At 42.0% G+C, this 22,779-nt stretch overlaps 1 protein-coding gene across 1 annotated transcript in view; it reads right to left on the reverse strand.

Moving 5' to 3' along the window:
• insrb (insulin receptor b) overlaps window positions 1-22,779 on the reverse strand; it is an 85,946-nt gene that overhangs the window by 41,780 nt on the left and 21,387 nt on the right. Inside the window, exon 2 of the mRNA XM_041935606.1 lies at window positions 20,639-21,187. Coding sequence (XP_041791540.1) covers window positions 20,639-21,187 — 549 coding nt within the window. The remainder of the gene's footprint in view (window positions 1-20,638; window positions 21,188-22,779) is intronic.

A 22,779-nucleotide genomic window follows, 5' to 3' on the forward strand; every position in this document is an offset into this window, starting at 1 on the left:
CATACAAAGCAAAAAAAATTAATCAATATAGCAAAAAGTTTGGAAGCGCACAGGCAGGTGTTTGATACGCACTTATACTCATTTGCCTCTGGCAGTGGGCACTGTGGTCTCTTTTCTGAAAACATTCACAAGCTATTACGCTGCAGCTTGCGCATAATATGCACATTTGAGGCAGAAACTAGCGAGGAGCTGGGTCCTCAGCCAGCTTCAGATACACGCCGGGCTCAGGCACACGGCGTCCCTTTAGGGGCCTGACTGAAAAACAAATCCCAGCAGAGGGATTTACACAGCGGGGTGACTGCTGGAGGAGAAGGGCCAACCACAAAGAGTACCCGTTTTGAGCATGTGGCCATATGTGTGCATGTGTGAGTATGCATGTATGCACATACATAATACATGTACAATGGGGTATTGGACAAAAGAATAAGGAACACGACACATACATTAGGAATGGGAAAAGGGTGTCAGGGGACTGAAGAGGCCCCTGCTTATCCTTGGGGGCGCAGGTGCTGTCAACAGAGGCCCCTCTAGCAGGCAGGCAGCCTGGTTGAGTGGGTGGGTGGCACACAAAGAGAAAAGCCTTTCACTGAAACACAGCAGCTGGAGGTAAACAGAGAGAAAGACAAACTGACAGACACTACCTGTGCCTCATGGAAAGCTTTACCTCTGTTGCTGCTAATAAAACAGGAATAAATAACACAGACGGCTTGAACAAAATCTAATTTTCCAAAGATTCACAGCTGCAATTTCGTTATGTTGATTTTCTGTCTCTGTAAGAAAGACGGGCCGGCGTGCCCTGAGGTAACAGTCTTTTTAACTCTTTGTTGCTCGCCAAAGCTACATTCAATATCAACAAAACAACCCGGGAGAAACCTTCGCTGGGCTCGATAAAGTATGTCCACCACCTCACTCACAACCACAATTTCACCAACTGTGAGCTTTCAACTTAAGTGAATATCAGCTACTTTTTTAGTCCCTTAAATGGCAAATTGTTGTGTGTTGTCCTTATTTATGTTGCTAAATGCTACGATTTTATTCTGAATACTGTGGTATCGAAAGAGGTATCGAGTGTTGTTGTTTTTAGGATTGTATTGTTCTGAACATTACTACACTAATGTATATGACCTTCTGATCTATTAAACTAGACTGTGTGTCTTTAAAAGATCTCGACTAATATGCTAGAGTGGGTTGGGGTGAGATGGCGCTATGGTTGAATAAAGGTTGTCAGGGTTGTGATGCTGTATCACCTTAAACCACAGATATAACAAACTTGTGGCAATTCTGTAACTCTGAACTGTACTGTATACTGAACCGAATCCCTGAGCCAACACATCACTGTTTACAAGTACGCTGTGTACTGCACGCATGGCAAATGCCGATTTACATGTGTTTGCCTGGTTTAGTAGGATTGGTACATGCATGTGCATCTTACACATTTAAGTTATTGACCTAGTGGAACACAAACACACACCAAGATGCCCAGAGCTGATTTACACACATCCAGCAAACAATAAAAGACAAGAGCAAGAATTTTATCTCTGGAAGCTGCCAAAGCAAACATAATGAAAGCAGCTCAGAAAAGAAGATGCCGCCTGCAGCTCAGCTGGCTACTGGACAGCTGTTATTCTAAGAAATGCTGCTGTGGTGCAGATCTGTGTGTGCCTGAGTGAGGGAAAAAAAAACATTCACATGTGATGAGCAGGAAGCACTTTGTGGAACAGTAGCATTTACACAGTCACTCAGTAACAGGTGGGTTCCTGTGTATCTCACATTAGTAATGAGATTAATGAGCAAAGCTGATGATATCCATATGTGAAACATATTGATCCTTTCTATTGTTTTTACTTGCACAAATCACTCAATAACAAACAAGCCAGAACAAGCTGCTCAATGAGTTTTTAGTGTGCAGCAAACCCAAGTTTCTGTGGTCGGATCTAAATATGATACATGCTTTCACACCACAACACCACTGCACAGCAGATGTGATTCTCTGCCACAGAACATTGGACAGGCAGAGGTAAACAGCCGCATCAGTGTGTGTGTGTGTCTGTGTGTGTCTGTGTGTGTGTGTGTGTGTGTGTGTGTGTGTGTATCTTTGTAATGAGATTTTAAAAAGTAGAATGAGGGCTAAATTAAATCAGTGCAGAGGGGAGAGTCTGGGCGGTCAGAGGGAGAGCAGTAGAGCAGTTAACAGGAGACATTAAACAGGTATTGGTGATTGATGCTATCAGCAGCCACAGCCAGCTCCTAGAACAAGGAAGTATTCGCTGAAGGACCTGTTGACAGAGGAGTGTGCAGAGCAAATATTACGATTCACAAAGGAGGAAATCATTCTACTACTTTGTTTTAATTACGGCACTTGCACATAGGATCAGATATTTTCACTCTATGTGGTCTTGGACATGGATGAAAGAGGATATTGCCATGAGCAACAATATTGCAACTTTCATGTTTCATGATCAATAATCAGCCTAAGTCCGACCTCTGAAGAAGCTAACACATAGGAAATTGGTGACATTGAGATGGATGAATAATGTATCAACTGTAGTATATTCTGGATTGATCACTGATTACTCATCTCTAAATAATTAAGTTCAGTGTATGAAGTCAGCTGTAAAAGTGACAATTACAGTATAAATTGAATAAAAATTTAGCAGTTTAGCAAATAAGATATTATTTATTCATTTTACATGAAAATATAATTAGAGGATAAACACCTTGAGATGCATCATCTCATTTTCAGGGGAAATGAAAAGAATTTATAAATGTAAAGGAATAAATAATGATAATAATTTAAAGAATTCAACGAAACAAACCAAGGACACTTACACACAAGTGCTCTCCTGCCTACAAAACAATTAATGAGAAATAAAATAATACATAACATAAAATGACAAAATATTTTTTTATGTTCTATAGTCTTCTTATAAGCTAAAAATGAAGAACAAAAGAAGAAGAAATCAATCTTCTCTCCAGTGTGACAAATACTATATTAAACTTTAATGTTTCCATTAATATAACCACGTTTAATAAAAAACACTGCCAGCAATCACAGAACGAGATCTAACACACTTGGCCAATAAGCAATGAGGGGTGGTTGCGGTCATCCAATCAGCTAGCGCAGGCAAAGAGCGCCATGCATCACCACAGCTATTTTTCTACAGTCCAGAAAAGCAGTATTGGCACATTTATCTCTGTCAGTGGCACACATGAGACGGAGAGGCCGGAGCATCTGTCTCAATCTACACATACACATACTGTCCACAGTATGGAGTTATGGAGCGCCAGACAGTCCCTCCTACAGACATACGTCCCGTCAAAGAGAACTGGGAGCTGAGTTTGTCATCCAAGCTGTTCTCTGCATCCATTCCTCCATCACTGCTATCCAGTCCTCAGAGGGGTCACACATATGCAAAGGCAATCATGGACACACACACACACTTTCGCACATGCATGCACGCACGCACACACATACACAGACACAGACACAGGCACAGGCACAGGCACAGGCACAGGCACAGGCACAGACTTTGAACTGCATTAAAAGAGCCATTAAGGACAGGCCGAGTTCTTCAGGAGTGCATTATTGGACGCCGATGCTTTGATTCACACGTCCACTCCCACACTCAATTACTGATCAATTCATTCACACATCAGTTCATTGATTCAGCAAAAATATTCAACATTTACTCTGCCAGAATGAGGGTGTTAAAACATTTTTTTTCTGGGAACACCATTCAATATAATCACCAAACAACCACAAAAATGAAATATGACAAGCTTAATAAAAGGTCTTTGGATGAATTAGAATTAGATTTCTGTCACAATTGTGTGTGTTCTTTGCATTTTTTTTTCCAGATCCTTTTTCTGTTTTGAATGCTAAACCTTTCTAATTCAGCAGGTCACAGGAGCTGTAATAACTGTGATCAACAACAAATATCTACAACTCCATTTTTTTTGCTGCGGCCTTATCAATGCCGTTGCTCTCTCCCCCTTCATTTGTTAATGTTGACCTCTCTCACTTGGACCCCCCTCCCTCGCTAATGTTTAACCCTCCAGCAAGGGTCGCACTTCCACTAATGGGAGCCCAGCCCAGTTCCTCCCTTGGTGTTCCCATTCCTGCTCTGGGAGGAACTGAGGGATAAACACATAAACATACTAAATAGGACCCGAACTCTGGCCTACCTCCACGCACACATGTCTATGGAAGCACACACACACATTCACCTCTGCTCCCAGGCTCCCTTCTACCCACAAGCCCTTGCAACCAATTAGTTTAGTTGAATTGGCCAGAGAGGCGCCCCTCTTCTTGCACACTCTGCCTGGATTGGTTGAGGCAGGCGGCAGGAAGAGAGATGGTGGGCGATAAGGGGGACATACACCAGCATTCCTCCTGGGGGCTTACATTTTATGTGGGTGACAAGCAAAGCCATTTGTTATCAGATGTGTCAGAAAAATCAAGTGTAAAAAGTAAATCTTGCGACTAGAGAAGGATTCACTTGGGAGTGTTTTTTTCCCTCGGTTTCTTATTTCAGAGGCAGCCACACTGAGAGGGAAAGGCAGTTCCAAAATGGTGGTTTGTGTACTGGGTTAGTTGGCTGGAGGCCTGCGGATGGACTGGTGTTGTTGTCGTGTGTCTGCTAATGCTGGCCGCTCCTCCCTCGTGATTGATATGAATTACACTGGGTCACATGCTCGCTGTCCACACACCAGAAATACTGTGGGTCCAGTTGATCTCATTAACCTAAATTCTGAGTTGTGTTAGTCAGATGTTGGTACAGTACACACAGGCGCACTTAAAAAGGAAAAACGACAGCACATGACAGCAAAATTCCTCAGGAGGGGAGAAAAAATAAAAACCTCATTCCACTCCATCTCTGTCAAGATTCGAATCGCACAAGGAGCAGTCAGATGATATATGGGTATACCCAGTGCACACACGCGAACACAGGTGCACCACAGTTCATCCGAAACACCAGCAAAGCCTCACTGCGAGAGTCATCCATGCCATGTGTATGTGAGAGTGTGTAGAACAGACAGCAGAGTGCAGTATGTCTGGCTGACAGGCTGCGAGCGGAGCACCGGAGCAGAACCTTATTTAGTTGCAACAATGCCATCACAAGGCCCAGAGCAAGAGACACTGGAGAGAGGAGGCAACAGCCAAGGCATGCTAAATATTAGCTGGGTTGGACGTCATTCTGCCTGGTGATACAAACACATGCGTCGTAAGAGACAAGCTCACTAGCTCATAGTCTATTTAAAGGACAAGCTATGGGTGCTACTCAGAGTCATCTTCAATATATGTTAGGGGGCGCAAATAATAGAAGTGGACGTTTGGATTTGAGTGCAGATTCCTCAAATTGGCAGGGCCTGAAGTCCAATAGGGGAAATCAAAACTCTTATTTATCTGCCTATTTCATTACATGCCAACTTATTTAATGATACTCTACTGAGATTTCTACATGAGCTTAGTCAGTGTGTCATTTATGTATGTGTATGTACATGTATGTTAAATGTACTTAATCTTTCTTTAACCTATATTTAAACTTTACACTCTAAAATATGTGTGGCTGGTGAACCTATTGCTTTCGTATGAAAATTTCTAACATTACCTGCTTCCTCCTTCTTAATCATGAGGATTTGTTGCATTCCTTTGTCTTATGTGATAGTAAATGGAATATCTTTGGGGTTGGAACTGTTAGACGGATACAATATATCTAGACACATCACTATAGACTTTAGAAAATTGGTGCAAATCAATCTGCAAATTCACCTAATTTTTTTTTTTTTTTTGGTTGCAGCTGGACGTCGAGCCAGTATATTCATCTTGCGCTGTAGCCAGTTTCTCTCATTTACACTTTACTTAAGTTGGGTCAAGAGTTGCTCAAAGCGACACACCCCTCCTTCACACAAACACAGCAGCATGCAATAACACATATGTCTCTGAAGCCAAAACCGTGCAGGAGAGAAAACAGAGGAAAGGAAGAGTTATAGTCACTAAGCAGTCACAAATTACAGATGAAAACTGCATCTTATACAAACAAAAAACTGACATTCACACTTCTGCCAAAAAACATAAGAACTGTGGACAAACATGTTGTGACCAATCACACGGGGAGTAACTCAGACGCGCACCAATCACAGGCACACACACTGCCAGGGCGGCCATCTTTAGTAACAGGAGCCAGGGCTGACAAGTTTGGTCTATCATTTTGAGGCCCAGAAATTCCTGCATGTCTGCATACCACAGTGTGCAAGGGGAAGGAAGAGGGGGAGAGAGAGAGAGAGAGAGAGAGAGAGAGAGAGCACAAAGTAAAGGAACAGAGGGACAGAAAGGAAAAAAGGAGAAGGGAGGGAGTGTGGAGGGAGGATCTTTCACATAAGGTGGAGCAACAGAAGCAGGAAAAAGACATGGAGAGAGAAAAAGAAAGAGAGAGGGAAAGACCATTTCATCATACTGTTTTAACAGAGTCTGATGTTTTTTTTCCAGGCTTTTCCACACATGACTTGACGACTAGACACCCCAACCGTGTTGGTAAAATTATAAACTGCACTTGTTCCTCATGTGGGCAGCGGGACCATCAAAGTGTAGTGAGGAGAGGAGGAGAGATGGTGAAGTGCGGGGAATGAATACTAGGAGATACTGCAGTCAGATAGAGATGGCCGTGGATCAGGAGCAGCCATTTTTACTGCGCTCTTGTAATTCTGTCACTCTGCTATCATCAAGGGATGCATTTAGGCAAAGAAAGAAAGATTATCAGAGCATTTTTATACCTGTCTTGCAAATATATATTACCGCTCAAGCTATCAGGAAGAGAGTGGAGATGGCACATGCAGCCAAGGGCCTAATGTTTTTTTACAACATCACTTTATACGACAGGACCGTGCTGGCATGATCAGGACAGTCGGGTGGAGGGGCAGAATAAAAAAACGACTACAGCGGGACAGCAGCAGGAGTGAGGCTGTTCGGCTGGGTGGAATAATAGACGAATATTCAGTAAAGGAAGTTTAAGGATGATCAAACACAAGCTGCAGCTTCAATACGAGTCTCACTTTATGGAGCCTGAGAGGAAACTTTAAATTACAACATTAGCAATCCTGTGACATCCACTCAGCTCTTGTCCACTGTCAAAACCAGAGTTCATAGCTTCATATCCTGCATCAACACATGACATAAACATAAACACACAGTTGGCACCAAGACGGATCTGGTTACCTACGCTGAAGTTAGGCGAACGTTGCACGTTTTCTCGCATTTGCGTAAACATTTGACACATTTGTCTCCCTATAGGTTCCACAGATTTCTTCTTCTTGTAATGCTACAAGTCTCAATACAAATGCTCCAACAAGCAGTACAAGGTGCAGGTCAGAGGAAAAGTACCTGTTTTGCAAATTGGAGCTATGCCAGTCTGTGTGCTGGTGCCAGCAGTGTAGCCATTGAGCCACTCAGCAGAACAGAGACACTCTGACGCTTCTGTAATAACAAAATGCCTCATGACACCATTTCCTTCCTCGAGGAGATACTACATTTCTTTATGAGATATCTTACTACAACATTTAATGGCAAAGCTTGCTCCAGGTGTTCCAGCTGGGGAGACATCAAAGAGCAAAAAAATGTCGACAGTCATGAAAACTTCATTACAGACAGCTGAGCAGCTAGCTAGACGCCTTATCGGGGGAAGCAAGTTTTAAATCTGTTCCGCAGCTGGCTGATAGTTAAAGCAGATAATTAATACTGCTTCATATACGTTATCATGGACAAATGTTATTTTGTGCCTAGATGTTAGCAGGATAGCAGGTCAGTAGGGTTACAAAGAGGAGGAAGAAATATTATTTCTCCTTGTGTGTCCCTGCTATGAACACACACACCTGTCCATGTTCCACACTGGCATTTCCTCTCTTTGTGAGCCCTCCTGCAATGTGTGTGTGCACATGTCCGACCCTGTAGTTATGACCAGCAAATGGCCCACTGGTTGATGACCTCTGTCTCCCACCCTCCACCCGCAAGCCTCTACATGCTCACCTCTGACCTGGGTGGGTCAACGCAGGGTCACATTCTCCCAAAAATGCACCCCTGCATCTGTCCATCCCACCGCGTGCTGAGAGTCACAAGTATCACCTTAAATAGACAGAAGTTCTCTAAACTTCAGCATTACAGCCTGTGCAGGAGCGCTGGTCACCATCAAAGCGCTGGTTTACTGAGAATTATGCTTCTCTCCCAGACACTTAACACATTCTGGGTTGGGACAGGCTCCCTGGAGAGTACTGCGTTTTTTTTTGCAGAGAAACCTGTTAAATGGTTCAAGGAAAAGATCCATTTCTTGAAAGCCAAGGACATGACATTCAGTGAGGAGAGCTGGGCCTGGACAGAACTACGTGGAAAGAGTTGGGTTTGGAAGCAACTTCAAGGATGGGGAGGTCATATGAGGATAAACAAGTTTAATTCAGGAAAAGCAAGTTTAGAAACACAAAGATGATTTCCAGCACTGACTTTTGAGGGCTTCCCTCAGTACACGCATGTTTGTGAGATTTAACAACTGTTTTGACTGCTCTTGCTCAACCAAATCGGGGCGTACACATGGCCAAAACAGCAAAAAAAAAAAAAAATTGTAAAGCAGAATAATAATAATTCAAGCGTTAGCACGAACTCCTCAACCCACACGCTGCCACGAATACATACTCAACCTGTGGGAAACACTGCATTCCCAAGAAGGTGATGTAACAACAAAATTCTTGAGAATTTGAAATATCCAAATATCCCTCCAAACCCCTTCAGCCAAGCCGTTGTACCACCTCGAAGCCCCCCATGAAATTCCAAGTATTTGACAGAGTATAAGCATCACATATTCCAAATAGAGTACATACAAGTAGCAGTGGTTACAGACTATGTTAAGCCTCTAATACGCGGGTCTGAGATCATGTATGCATGAACATACAGAGAGCTTCCTTGCTCCGCTGAAGCAGCAGTGTTTGCTTTACAGCGAGTTAATGATGTACAGGTAGGGGCTGTATCTGCTTTGACTGAGTTACAAAACATCGCTGCATTTTGGGCGGGTGTGTTTATAGAAGGACTGTTATAGTAAACACTATAATAAACACTTCATTTTGTTACTTCCTTTACTCATAAAAGCCTGAAAAACTGTTTATTGTTTTCCGATTTCATGTGTATTCTGAGAAAAGAGCAGTAAAGCTGTGTAAAGGTCCACAATACACTGTATATAAAACTGTGTGTTCATCCAGTAAGTGCTTTATGAGATAAGTGAGATTGATTACTGTTAAAATCTTCACTTTATCATTAAGAGAACTCGTGGCAGGGTTTGGCCACTACAAAGTAGCAGACTTTAGGATCCAAAGATTTGGATAAGCTGTTTGACAGTGTACCTAATAGAAAACATACGTTTTTGTTGCCAGTATTGTGATTATTTGTGGAGAAATTCAAAAGTACGATATGTAACATTTCCACATTTAAAACATCTAAAAACAAATACATCAATGTTATGTATTTTTTTGAGTTGTGTGCTTACATTTTCCAAAATGTTAACAACAATACTCAAACCCAAAACCAAAAGCGTCATATCTCCTTTATGCCCTCTAGTTGCTATAACTTCTGGGCAAACACCAGGTTATAGGTCAAAGAGTGAGGACGGAGGTCCTCCGAACATGACTAAACAAAACATCACTATAATTTTTATACATTACCTTGTCCTTGAACATTTCTGTCTGAGTCACTCTGACATATTTTCATCAGCAATGGTGCATGTTCAACACTGTATGTATTGTGGTTTAAGATGAAAGAACTGTGCTTTCGTACTGACAAGTGCTGTTTTGTACGACTGAAAAATAAGGACATTTCACTCAGTATCAACTGTCAGGTGTGCCTAAATGTGAGCGCTCTTGGTTGCCATGTTAGGAGTGCTTGTATTTGTCAGCTGACATGTCAGCAATACAATACCAGGACATGGGTCTACTGTTAATCAGACTGTGTCTTCACTACCAAGGGGGAGGGTTGATGTCAGAACTGGAAGCAGGCAGTCATCTGATCTGGCCAAACACCTGAAAACAATCCCCTTCCCCCGACCAGAGGGAAGGGGATTGTTTATGCAATCCTCACCGCTCGCCTCTCTTCTCAGCTGCCTGTATTCTAATTTCTGAAAAAAATGGCTCACAACCTGGGGGTTTGCATTTGCTGGAGGCTCGCAAGACGATTAATGGACTAAACATTTGCAGCACTGTCAGAGCTAGGCAGTTCTGTTAAAGGGCTGAAGATCTGTGATCCATTCAACTAACTTTTCTTTCTTTTCATTTCCTCTCACATGTAAATAATACCCCCAGCCCCACCCCACCCTCTTTGCCCACCAGCCTTCCCCCTGGGCCCAGTTGTACAGCTCGGCAGTAGGAAGTGCTTTGGACAAAGGCAGGAAGTAATGAGGAAGTCCTTTCAGACAGCTCAGGCTGTAACAACCACTCGCCTGCCAACATGCTTTCCTCCACAGCTCACACACAATTTCTCACAGAAAAACACACATCAAACCACTCGAGCACAGAGGGACTCAAACAACTACCCTCACTGGGAAGGTATATCAGTCTCCTTCTCAATATCCCCTTATCCCAATTTAATGACAGTCAAATCCATATTCTTAAAAAATGCAAGAGACGAAGACATTAGGAGGTAAGGAATGGCTTTCTCCTCCTTGATACTTAAAAAAAAGAAAAAAGAAACAACACAGTGCGGCACCAGTAGTCATACATCTTGTTGCAGCATGCTGGTATCCTCAGAAGCCCCCATCCTCTCCACACTATAGGCTACTTACAACTCTCCTAGCAGCCAATCGGCTGTTAGAATAGTGGGCAGCAGTGTCAGCGTGCTCCACTTAGCCTCGTGCGTACGTTTGTGCTCCACTTGGCTCTCTGTGCAAGTGTGTATATGTTGTGCATGCTTCTCTCTGGATGTGTACTGTTACGCATGTGCACTCCGTGTGTGTGCATGCATGCGTGCGTGCGTGCGTGCGTGCGTGCGTGTGTGTGTGTGTAGAGCAGGATGTGGGAGTGCCCGTCCATTGATGAGCTGGATGAGAGAGGAGAGAGAGTTTTCCAGATCCCCTGGGGCGCTCGGCTAGCACTGCCTGCCTGCTACTGCACTCGCTGCACGAACGGAGCGGGTGGAGGGAAATACACACACACAAACACATATACATGCACACAGATAACCGATGCCAGCTTATCAAAGTTAATTTGGATTTGTTAACAAGGATGCAAGCTGCCAGGAAGGAAAACACAAGAGCACGATTACTAACTCTCCCTCTCCATCTGTCTGTTTCTATCTTTCCTCCCCTCTTCTCTTCTCTCCCCTCTCTTTCAGTTTTTGTACTCTTCCTCTCACTCCTTGTTCCTTATAAGATATTCATGGTAATTCAAACACCACTGAGTGAGTGTGTGTGTGTTGTGTGTGTGTGCGCGTGTAATGCAAGCCACCACGGAAAAGCTTTAACTATCACAAATGGACAGCATCAAAGGAGCTTGCATGTGTCTATAACAATAAATGAGAGAATGATGAGGACAAATTTACGCAGCTCTCTCTTCTGTGTGTAAGAGTGTATCACTATTCGGATCGCATCGCTCGCAATTCACTTAACTCAGAAGCTGGACTGGAGAAGGAAATTGGAAATAATTCAAATACTATCTTTCGTGTGTTTGCCCTCCATTTTTTTTCTGTTGAACAGGAACAAACGGTTCATGTTTTCCAGTTCAGAAGAAAACCAATTTCTTGAAATGTGCTGCAAAATCAGGAGTATGGAATCACAAATCATGACAATTTATTTCCTCAAATTATTGAGGAAAATAACTGTAATTCACACATTAATGGGAATATAGCATCGAGAAAAACAGCTAGACAATCATTGTAGTTGCAACATCATGTAGTCCTAACCCTAATGTGGGTGTGAAGTGAGATGGCACATGTTAGACAAATGTCAACACTATATAATCCCACATTTTCAGTTCTTCGTGTTCCTCTTGTTGTGTATAGGTTATGTTTAGTTATGTTTAACAACAAGTTAATTCCAGAGGAAGACGACAGCATATCTGGCTTGTGTGCCCTCTCACTGGAAAAGCATGTGGGTCAAAGTTGAAGTGGCCCCGAGGCTTAACACTGCGATTATTTAAGTCTCGTTTTCCGAAAATTTTTAGACAAGGTGAGACAAATGTGCCAATATGTCACCTGGGTATTTACTGCACGTATCTTCTTCTCATCTACATGGTATACCATTCGCATCTGCTGATGAGCAGAGGGAAAGAGAATTAGAATGTGAGACAGGTGATTGGCTTGTGGTGGGCAGGAAAAACAACAGGCCCTTTCCTCCAGATGGAGGCTCAGGGGTTGAGAGCAGTGACTCAATATATGTGCAAAGGTTGCTGTTTCACACATCAAATTTAATAAAGCATTTGACTGTGCACAATACCATTTCTAACTCTTGTGACAGTTCTATCTTAATGCACATGTGGACATTTACAGCTTACAACATGTAGACTACACTTTTTAGCTTTTACAGGCCAGCTCTCTGGCTTAATGTTACAGATAGAACTGGTTTGGTGTTATCAGCTTAGACACATTTGTAATTATGGAAGAATTTTAAGACTATGGCTGGGTATGGAAACCTCAATACTTTTTTGGTACCGACCAAAATGTGTCTGCAGCAGTGCCAAAAGCTCATATCACATCTCAGGTCAGACATTTAAACGTCAGTTTAAACAAAGAAATTGAGCACAATTTAATCTGCAATATTGAACATTATCTAAAAAAAATATTGCGTATGACAGCCATTTCTAACTAATAATCACATTCTTCAATAATTCAATCTTATTTTAGGTGCCACTGAAATGTGTGGCACTCTGCACCGTGCATTATGAACATTGCACATTCTTCTGTAATTAAAACGACCAGCATTTCCAGTAGCAACGCTTAATAAACTAGTCAACTAATTGTGCACATCCCTGCTTAATGTAGTTATTAGATAAATTTGGTTCTTTTTGGTCATTTTCCTTCCCTCTAAAGTAAAGTAAATTAGTAATGTGTTGTCATTGATTATAAATTAGTCATTAATATTATATATAGTTCCTAACATGAACAAGAATCCTTGGACTCATGCGAACATGCAGAAATTCTGCAGTGTTAACACTCCTGCACTATCAGGCAGCCTGTCCCTTTGAGTTTATGTTCCCTCTGTCACTGAGCACTAAACGGCTAATTAAGAACAGCAGCTCCAGGAAAACTCTTTCATTTACTTTTCATTAGAAACAACTGCAGAAACTGAACTACAGACAAAGACACAAAGACAGAAGACAGAGGAGAAGACGAGATTGAGGGAGAAGCGGGTCTGGAAGCGGCCTGAGCAGACACACTTTTATACTCCAATTAAGAGGCTCGGCGAGCGGAGTGTTTTTGTTTGGTTGTGGGCTCAGGCCAACAGCATGCATCGTTGAGCACCTCCATCCTTAATGTTGTCATTTTGTTGTGTCTGTGTGTGCGTGTGCGTGTTACTGACATCGTCAATTTTCTGGGACAAATTTCAGACCGGTTAATTGGGGACTGCTTGGCCAAAGTGGGGACAAAAGCTGTGTCCTCAATTGGGAAGCAGCTAATTTTTGGGTCAGTAGTCAGGGTTAAGGTTAGGAAGCAGTGGTTATGGTTAGATAAGTCTCCAAGAAATGAATGTAAGTCTATGTAGTGTCTCCAAAGGTAACTGAAGTCAATGTGGGTGTGCGTGTCCGTCTGTGTGTGTACCTGGGAGCCTCACTTGAAACGCCCCGCCATGTTTGCTTTGCTCTGTTTATTTTGCTTTGCCCAACCCCTTTGCTTACCCTCCTGGCCTCCTCATCTGGCCCTCATCTTATCCACACAGACTGTCCAGTTTCATTTGATAGCATGAGGAATAAGACACTAATGGAAATAGCATTAATGACAATTTTCATTACCACGGCAACCATGAATACCAGCTGAGTATTCATGAGTTATGTGAGAGCAACAACAAGGCGATATCATTTAATGGCAACACACATGCTATGAGTTAGATCTAAGGATTGCTATTGCTCTCACATCTGTCCATTAAAATTGAAGCTACAGCCAGGAAACCTTTAGCTTAGCTTAGCATAATGACTAATAGTGAGGGGGAAAACACATAATATAATCTGCACAAAAATCAAAGTAAAAACGACAATTTGTGGTTTTAAGTGGGACTATTTCCTGACCAGGACCAGTGAGTTCCTGGAGTCTTTACAGTCTTTTAGACACAAAATTGCCTCTTTGGGTTAGCAAGGGAACGCTAGCAAGCATTGTTTAAGACAGGCTTGACAAAAGTCCACATATTATCACTTCATAACGCTTCCATAAAATGCAGTGCTTGACCAAGCTGCTTTTTCATCCTTTCATAGACTGACCACTGCTCACAGAGTTGTGTGCCTGTAACTGTAGCACCATGGAAAAAAAGTCCTGAGAGTTCCTGAGACTCACATACATTTCATACTGTAAGCACCATAAAGTTTCATTTTCAATTCTCCTCACGCGCTCTTTCTCTTGCTCAACCTCTCCTGTACTCTCTGTCTCTCTCTTTGTTTTTGCAAAAGCCTGGAAGGTAGTTAAAGGTCTCTTAAACGCCCATATATCAAAATGAAATTCTCATCCCCAGTAATTCCCATCCCCCCCGTTTAAAGCTGGACAGTGTCCGACCTCCGTTCAACTCTGGTCAGCAGGAGGGTCAGAAAGCCACGTTGAATGACGCACGATGACCCATTTAGATCGACCACCAGCGTATGTTTAACCTGTGTTACTGTGACAGTCTGAGACTGGTACGTGTAATGGAGAGAGGGCATTTTCCCTTTTGTGGCTTTTGTCTTTGGGGAGGTGAAGCTGTGACTCTGTATGTGTGTGTGCCTGAAAACAATTGCAGCAAACAACAAAGCGCATAGGCGCAGGCGAAGTGAACTTTGACCTGAAAAGCTTTCTCTCCTGCTGCTTGTGTTTGTGTGTGTGTGTGTGTGTGTGTGTGTGCGTGAGTTGTGCAAGCACAGCGCTGGCTGGTGTCTGTGAGGCTGAACACAGTGTGCCAGCCCTCAGCAACAGATAGAGCCTTATCTAAACAGGAGATCGACTGTTTGCTCCCATTCCCCCTTTCTCTCATCTGTGAATATTACATTCACTTCCTTTCTCTCTGTACTTTTCTCTCTCTTCACCTCTCATTTGTAAACCCACTCCTCGGTCTTGTGTGCTTGCTTTATGACTAGCAGTCTGCCTTTGTATGCGTCTGCTATCCATCCGTCTCATCTGTATAGCTTTGTCTCGTCAAGAAATTAAACTTTCTTGATCACTTTTAATTGAGTCTATTATTCAACCAACACTCTTTGGAAATATGATCATTTAAATGTCTAACAGACAAAAAAAACCCTCAACTCTTACAATAAATGGTCATTTATTGTTCAGAGTCACAAGTTTGTTATAAAAGGGAATAAATTAGAGAGGTGAACTGCTACGTTGCTGCTTTCCATCACTTTCATTTGGGAATTCTCCAATTTGTGGCACCAACCAAACCAAACCTAGATGTGATTACAAAGGTTGTATCCACATGCCTACATATCCTGTCTGTGTCATTTACAGCAGGTGCCAGTGATCCATGAACCCCACTGATATCAGACCTGACAAGCTTCACTTTCTCCTCTCGAAGTGTTTTTTTAGCTCTGTTTTTTTTCTTGCCAATCTGGAATTTCAACACCAGTATCAAACATTTTTTTTCCTTATGATCCTTGACTGAATAATTATTCTTTTCTTTTTCTGTTTTCCATTGGGACATCCATGTCCAGGGTCAGCTACAGAATGACGCATGTAGGACAGGTAGGAACTCACTGCTTTAAAACTGCCTTATGATTGAAGGATTCCAACGTATTTAAGGTCCAGTGTGTAAGAATAAAGGGACCTGTTGGTAAAAATGAAATGTAATATTCATAATTATGTTTTCATTGGTGTATAATCACCTGAATGTAAGAATAGTTGTTTTCGTTACATTAGAATGGCCTCTTTATATCTACAGAGGTAGCGGGTCCTCTTCCAGAATCCACCATGTTGCACTGGCATGTTTCTACAGGAGCCCAGGACAGACAAACCAAACACTGGCTCCAGAGAGGGCTTTTCGCATTTTTAGCGGCCACTGGAGGGAGAGGTGACGCTAACTGCTGAATCTTACAAGCTACATCGTATGAACTGGGTCCTTTAAGGCTTTTGGAAGACATGATGCCTTGAAGAAATGTATTTGTGTCATAACTTCCGTTGATGCCCTGCTCTACAGCACAACACGGTGTGCCTAAAGCGGGCTGCCACTGTCGAAATATGCTGCTGCACTACTTGCTCCAGAGAAAAAGCAAGCAACCGCCAAGATCAAGCAGTCAACAAAGCCACAGTGACTGGTCTCAGCTTATAAAAGATGAGTCCATTTGAAAAAACATAATACTGGACTGACATCCACACCTGAACAGCTACTTGTACAAAGTTTTAAATATACTAGGGTGGCAGTGGTATAACATTTTCATGGTATATGAAGCTGACGGTTATGATACCATGTACATTTGCGTGCCTACAGTATTTAATTGTACCATATTAGTATTATTCAAGAAAAACGGAGTTCTACCGTAATTATGTTATTTAAAAACTGATGAATTCTACAATATTAGTGTTACTTAAAAACTAATGAATTTAATTGTATCAGTGTTATAAAAAAAAATGAATTCCACCATATTAGTGTTATTTAAAAAATACTGAATTGTACTGCGTTGGTGTTATAAAAAATACTGAATTCTACTATTAAAGTGTTATTAAAATGACTGAATTCCACTCTATTAGTGTTAAAACAAATGAATTCTACTGTATTAGTGTTATTAAAAAAACAGAATATTTTGTGAAACTATAATTTTCTAATGTTTGTTCAACCAAAAAAAACTGTTTTCATTTCTATGAGAGTTATTATAGCTGATAACAAAACTGATGACAATACTGCTATTACTGATAATAATGATAATGATGATAAAATAATGAAAATAATAATTGTGTCATACCATATAACGTGCAACCATGACATTATCTCAGATGTTTATTATAATGTGAAAATCTCATGCTGTTGCAACCCTAGCACATGCACAGCAAATACATATGTTTGCCAGACACACACAACAATGGAGAAAATAGCACTGAATGTCAGATCTCATACACTCTCCAGGCAGTTTGGTTTGCCAACAAGTTACTTAAGGACCCTGCACAGTTAAACATGACATGTCCTGGTTCTCACACACACACACACACACACACACACACACACACACACACAAACAAACACACACACACACACACACACACACACACACACACACACACACACACACACACACAAAGTGGTTTTCCTGCTTGTAAGGAGCATGTGTAAGATCAGAGGAATGCAGGCTCTCCCTTGGCTCTTACCTAAGGCAACTGGAACCCTGTAAAAACACAACAAAAACAACCCCACAGTTTCCACTCACACATAAACTTTAATGCCCCATCTAATGTTCCTCCGCCCTGCACCCGTGTCTTTGCTGAACACTCACGCACGTGTGTGTGTGTGCATCTAAGTTTGTAAACTGTGAGTTTTCATTCACAGAAGCCCTAATTAAAGATCATACAGTTTCCTCACGCCACCACCACCCAGCACGTGTTTCGCTGTATATCACTGCACAAGCACCACAGGGAAACAACACATTTCTCTTTCCTCAGGGTGACATCTCACATCATTTTATCTCATCTAGGTTGACCTGTGGGGCAGAAACATGCCTTGGATACTGCTACACCTGCAGAGCAAGTTCCATAAAAGCAGTATTCAATTCAAAACTCACTGCTAACATTACTATTACTGATGTTGCTGTTGCTGTTAACAATACTGTTGCACTACTTACACTTTTGATATTATATCATATATATTATTCAAATCTAAAGCAGCAATGATTTGAGAAAAGCACTCTCTTAAAGTCTCAGAGTTTGGCTAAAAACATGTGCAACTGTGGATCTTGCCTCCAGTGCTCAAAGACACGTAAGTACATGTATATCAAACACACACACAGACACACAGAAACGTTTACAGTAAGTGTACACATTCCTTACGCGTAGCCCACACACACTCACAGCCATTGCATCATGTTCTAGAAATGGCTCCTGCTTTGACACACAGCTCTTGACTAAACCCGTGCCTGTCACGTGACACAGCAGAGTACAGCGTCATACCCGCTCCCCTGGCCTGAACATGAACACACATGTACACAGGTTGTCTGACGTACTGTACACCCTCTTCTGTTTCTCAGCTGACGTTCTTCTTTTTAAAAGGTCAGGGCATTTGTCTCTGAAATCAAATCCAGGGCCCGCATTCATCAAACGTCTCTGGACTACATTTAAAAATACTCAACTTAGGAGTAAAAAGGTTCTCTGAGGAGAATTTAGTACATTAACCAGTGCAGACAGTGAATATGCATGGAAAGTGGGGGAAAAACAAAAAGAAAAAAGTGGTGTAACATCCTATCAAATTAAAGTAATATATATAAAGTAGTAGAAATGGGCTAAAATTGTCAACGGCCAGCAACTAGCAAATCACAGGACAAGCTGTATTTGTTTCTAAATTAGGTGAAGAAATGATAAACACCATTCTGGAAAGAAGAAAGAAGCATGTTTGCTTAAGAGGTAAAGTGACATTGTCATAAGGCATCAGGGTGGAGCAGAAGAAAACATTAGGAGAAAAAGCATGACTTCATTCATTCAATTACTCTATAATGGAGACATGAAAGAAGAAACGGTGCCAGCCTGACTACATCGTCAGACAGCCTTCATTTTCCTGAGAGATCATACCTGGTGGCAGACAGAACTGCACTGTGAAAGCCAGGCTGACAGGGAACCAATCTAAATGCAGATGGTGTCATTGTTCTTTAGCCATTACGTTGTGCAATCAACATTTACTTCAGAATGATAAGTTAAGTCAAAAACCCTGTCTATTGTCAGTTAAAGTTTGTCAGTGAGAGCAAAGGTAAAGGTTTTATCTTTCACTTAAGTCCAAAATTTCCCTTTTTCTTTGATAAATACAGGCCCAAGCCTACACAAATACCAAAGTCAAAGTTTTTTCTTTTTTTTTGACTTGCACCTGAATTCTGAGCTCTTTTTAAAAATAGTCTCATTAGAAAGATGAATCAATCTTAAGCTACAAATTGTTATTTTAATCTCACCATTAAAACAAGTTGAGTGCTGTACACCTTGTCTAAATCAAAACTCTAAGGAGGATGTGTGTGTGTGTGCGTGTATGTGTGTGTGTGTGCGTGCGCGCGCGTGTGTGTAGCGACGGAGACTGAGACACAAAGAAAGCCATTTCCTGTTTTACTTTCCCGACAGTGAGACCTGGCAGAAAATCGAGGAGCCAACATTATATGCGGGCTGCAACAGTCGATGTTAAAGTATAAACATGGCCGAGGTCGTTATGCTTTGAACGCTAGCCTTTTTTGTCAGACACCGAGACAGAAGAGAAAAAACAACACAAGCTATAATCGCCTTCAAAAAATAATAAGCATTCTCTCTGTGTGTCTTACAATAGAAGCCATTCTCTGTGTTTATGGTAGCAGAGGAAAGACTGACTGACTGACTGGCCGACACACTGGCAGCTGGCTGCAGCACCGAGCAAACCCACAGCTCGTTTTTACTAAAAGGAGAGAAAATCTGTACAATTTCTAACAAACAAGTGCACTATGCTGTTTATCCTTGTCCATCAACTCTCTCGCACTAACCCACTTTCTTTCATTGCATTTTTCTTCCCATAATGCCTACCTTTGATTATGCAGTTCCCTGACTCAACAATGCAGTTGAGTCATTTCACACATCAAGCAGATCCTGAGCCCATAATTACAGATCACTTGCCCACAATGCACCAGTCAATGAATGCTAATCAGAGGCAGTCCACGACCCCTGGCTGCTGATATTAGGAGCAACCCTACGCATCATAGAAATCATTACATAAACCATTTGGAATGAAAACATCAGTCGTCTCAATTGATTTCTGGGAGGAAAAAAGAATCTCCAGTGCATATTCTTATTGCGTGTCTCAACGGACCACTTTGCAATAAGTGGTGGATTCTGGAAAGGTGCTATATTATCATGTCTGCATATAACAGCCAGTCAATATGGATATTTTTCCACTGCTCCATACGATGTCAATCATTTGTTAATTTGGTGAGTATCAGGCTCATTTAAAGGCCTGACTTTGATTGATTTTCTAATCGGTAGCACAGGGTTTCAAAGTGAGCCCCCCTTAAGAAAAACTTGAGACAACTGCTGGATAAACAGAAGTATAATGTTGTCATGGGGTCAGATAAATGTGGGCAACAACTTGAGCCCTGTTTTTCAGCCTATGCTTGTTTACAAATTGGTCCCATTAATAGCATGCAGAATTAGCTATTAGCAGCTCCTGTTCGCAATGTACCCATGAATCTACAGGCAGCTGTCATTGGATTACATTGATACTGAAGAAAAATTAAAAACCTGCTGATCGTCAGGCCAGTTCTGGAGTTATAAAGCATATTAACATACAGGCAGACTTACTTCTCTGGCAGTGGTTCTGCGACCAGCACCGTCCCCTGAAGTGTCCATTGATGGTGTTCTGTGGGCAGATGGTTTGACCTTGGGCCGTGCCGGGACACACATCTCCACACTCCCTCTCGTTCTTATTGGCCACGATGAAGTTGTCCTCCACAGAGTCCAGGATCTTGGACCAGTCCAGGGTGGCCAGGTAGCACAGGTCTGGATTCTTCTCGATCCTCACGGCGCCACGGGTGATATTCATGAGACTGTGGAGGCCCACCTCCTTCAGCTGCAGCATCTCGTAAATCACAAGGGCGTAGTTGAAGAAGAGGTTGTTTCCTCGGATCACTGTCAGGTTGGGGAAGAGATCGCTGAGGGCCTCGAGGCCATAGACCCTGAACAGCAGCACGTAGTCGGTCACCACTCGCAGCTTCGGGTAGCTGAGACCCCGGAAGTCTTCAGTCTTGGTCTTAAACATGAGCAGAATCTTCAGGTGGCCCTCGATGATGGTGCAGTTCTCCAGCGACTGGAGGTTGGTCACATTGTTCCGGATGTCCTTGCTCTGGCAGACTGGAAGGATTAAGAGAGAGGGAGACGTGAGAAACAAGATTAAGACATAAAACACAGTTTATCGAAGAATTTAAAAAATGTTTACTGTTTTGTTGGGGCACCTTTTGAGTTTTGTCTCTCATTTATCAATTTACAAATAATTCACGCCAGAAGTGTATGTACACTCAGTTGGAGGCTGTAGTTTGTTACTTTTTAGTTTAACTGTATTTTGTTAAACTGAGAGGGTGAATCTAACAGAGCCAAGACTAGCAATTATTTCATTATTGATTGACTCAATCGTTTAGCCTACAAAAGGGTAGAAAATTGTGAAAATGTCCAACAGTTTTCATCAAATTGTTCAGTTTTTAAGGTATGTTTGGTATTTTTTTCTCGAAAAATTGTTGATTAACAAGGTTTTGAAATGGTTGATGGTCTATTTATTGAATAACTGATTAATCAACTTATCGTCTCAGCATATTTAGTCTACCATCACTGTTAAAATGTCTTTAATTACTTCAGAAAACAATGAAGACAGCACACATACAGAACACAGTATAAATGGAGAAACATGTCATTCCTTGCGATTAGCATAACTGTGGTTTACAGCAGCAGGCCAAACAGGCAACGGAGTCATCTGCGATTTGCAACAGTATTAAAACAACCGGATATGAACATCAACAGATGCTTCTTTTTCCCCCATTTAAGCCATGAAACCACTAGTGATCTGCATTAAGTAGAGCAGAGCATTCATGAAGCAGCCTCAGTCAAGTTCCCTCTACAATCTGACTAGCCACAAGTGCCCCCTCCCTCCCACACGCACGCACGCGCACACACACACACACACACACAGAGCGAGAGAGACAGACACAGAGACAGAGAGAGAGAGTCTGTATCTCCTCAATTGCTCTTGCAGTGTTTCTCCAGTTCTCCAATTATTGTATGGCACTGTCTAAGTGGAATGAAGCAGACATGAAGGGGTTAACAGAAATGAAGCCTGGAAGTAAAATGCTTATCCATGCTCATTCATACTTTTCAGTGCTGCACGCGCACACTTACACGCATGCACATTTGGACCAGCAAATGCATTGCACATGCACTTAATCTCTCTCTCTCTCTCTCTCTCTCTCTCACACACACACACACACATATCAGAGGAGTGGAGAATTCATTAGGGCACAGTTACTTAAGAAGATGTACGGAGAGAAAAGGCATGCTGCTGTTGCATGCTGAAAATAGTAAGATGCACATTTCTCATGTATTCCTCTGCAGTTAACGGAAAATTACTACATGGGAGGGGAAAATGCCTTAGAGTTTAAAGTCTAAACACATTTTTTTTAAATAGGTTTACGAAGTTACCTAGCAGTACGCGGCCACACGCGATTTCTTGTCAAAGCAGTCCATCAACCACGATCGACTAGCACGTTTATCAAAATGGTTTGTAAGAAGGTCTGAGGCATGTTGTTCTCTCAACTGCAATCAATGATGCAACACAGAAACAAGTAAGAAGACACCACCTAAAGACAGCTCAGATCCATCACCACAGCCATTTTCCTCCAAACTTTCTCTTTGTTGGAATCGACTCGAAACTAGACGGGAATGACCAGACAGGTGGG

The sequence above is a fragment of the Chelmon rostratus genome, chromosome 4 (genome assembly GCF_017976325.1).
Source record: "Chelmon rostratus isolate fCheRos1 chromosome 4, fCheRos1.pri, whole genome shotgun sequence".
Lineage (NCBI taxonomy): Eukaryota > Metazoa > Chordata > Actinopteri > Chaetodontiformes > Chaetodontidae > Chelmon > Chelmon rostratus.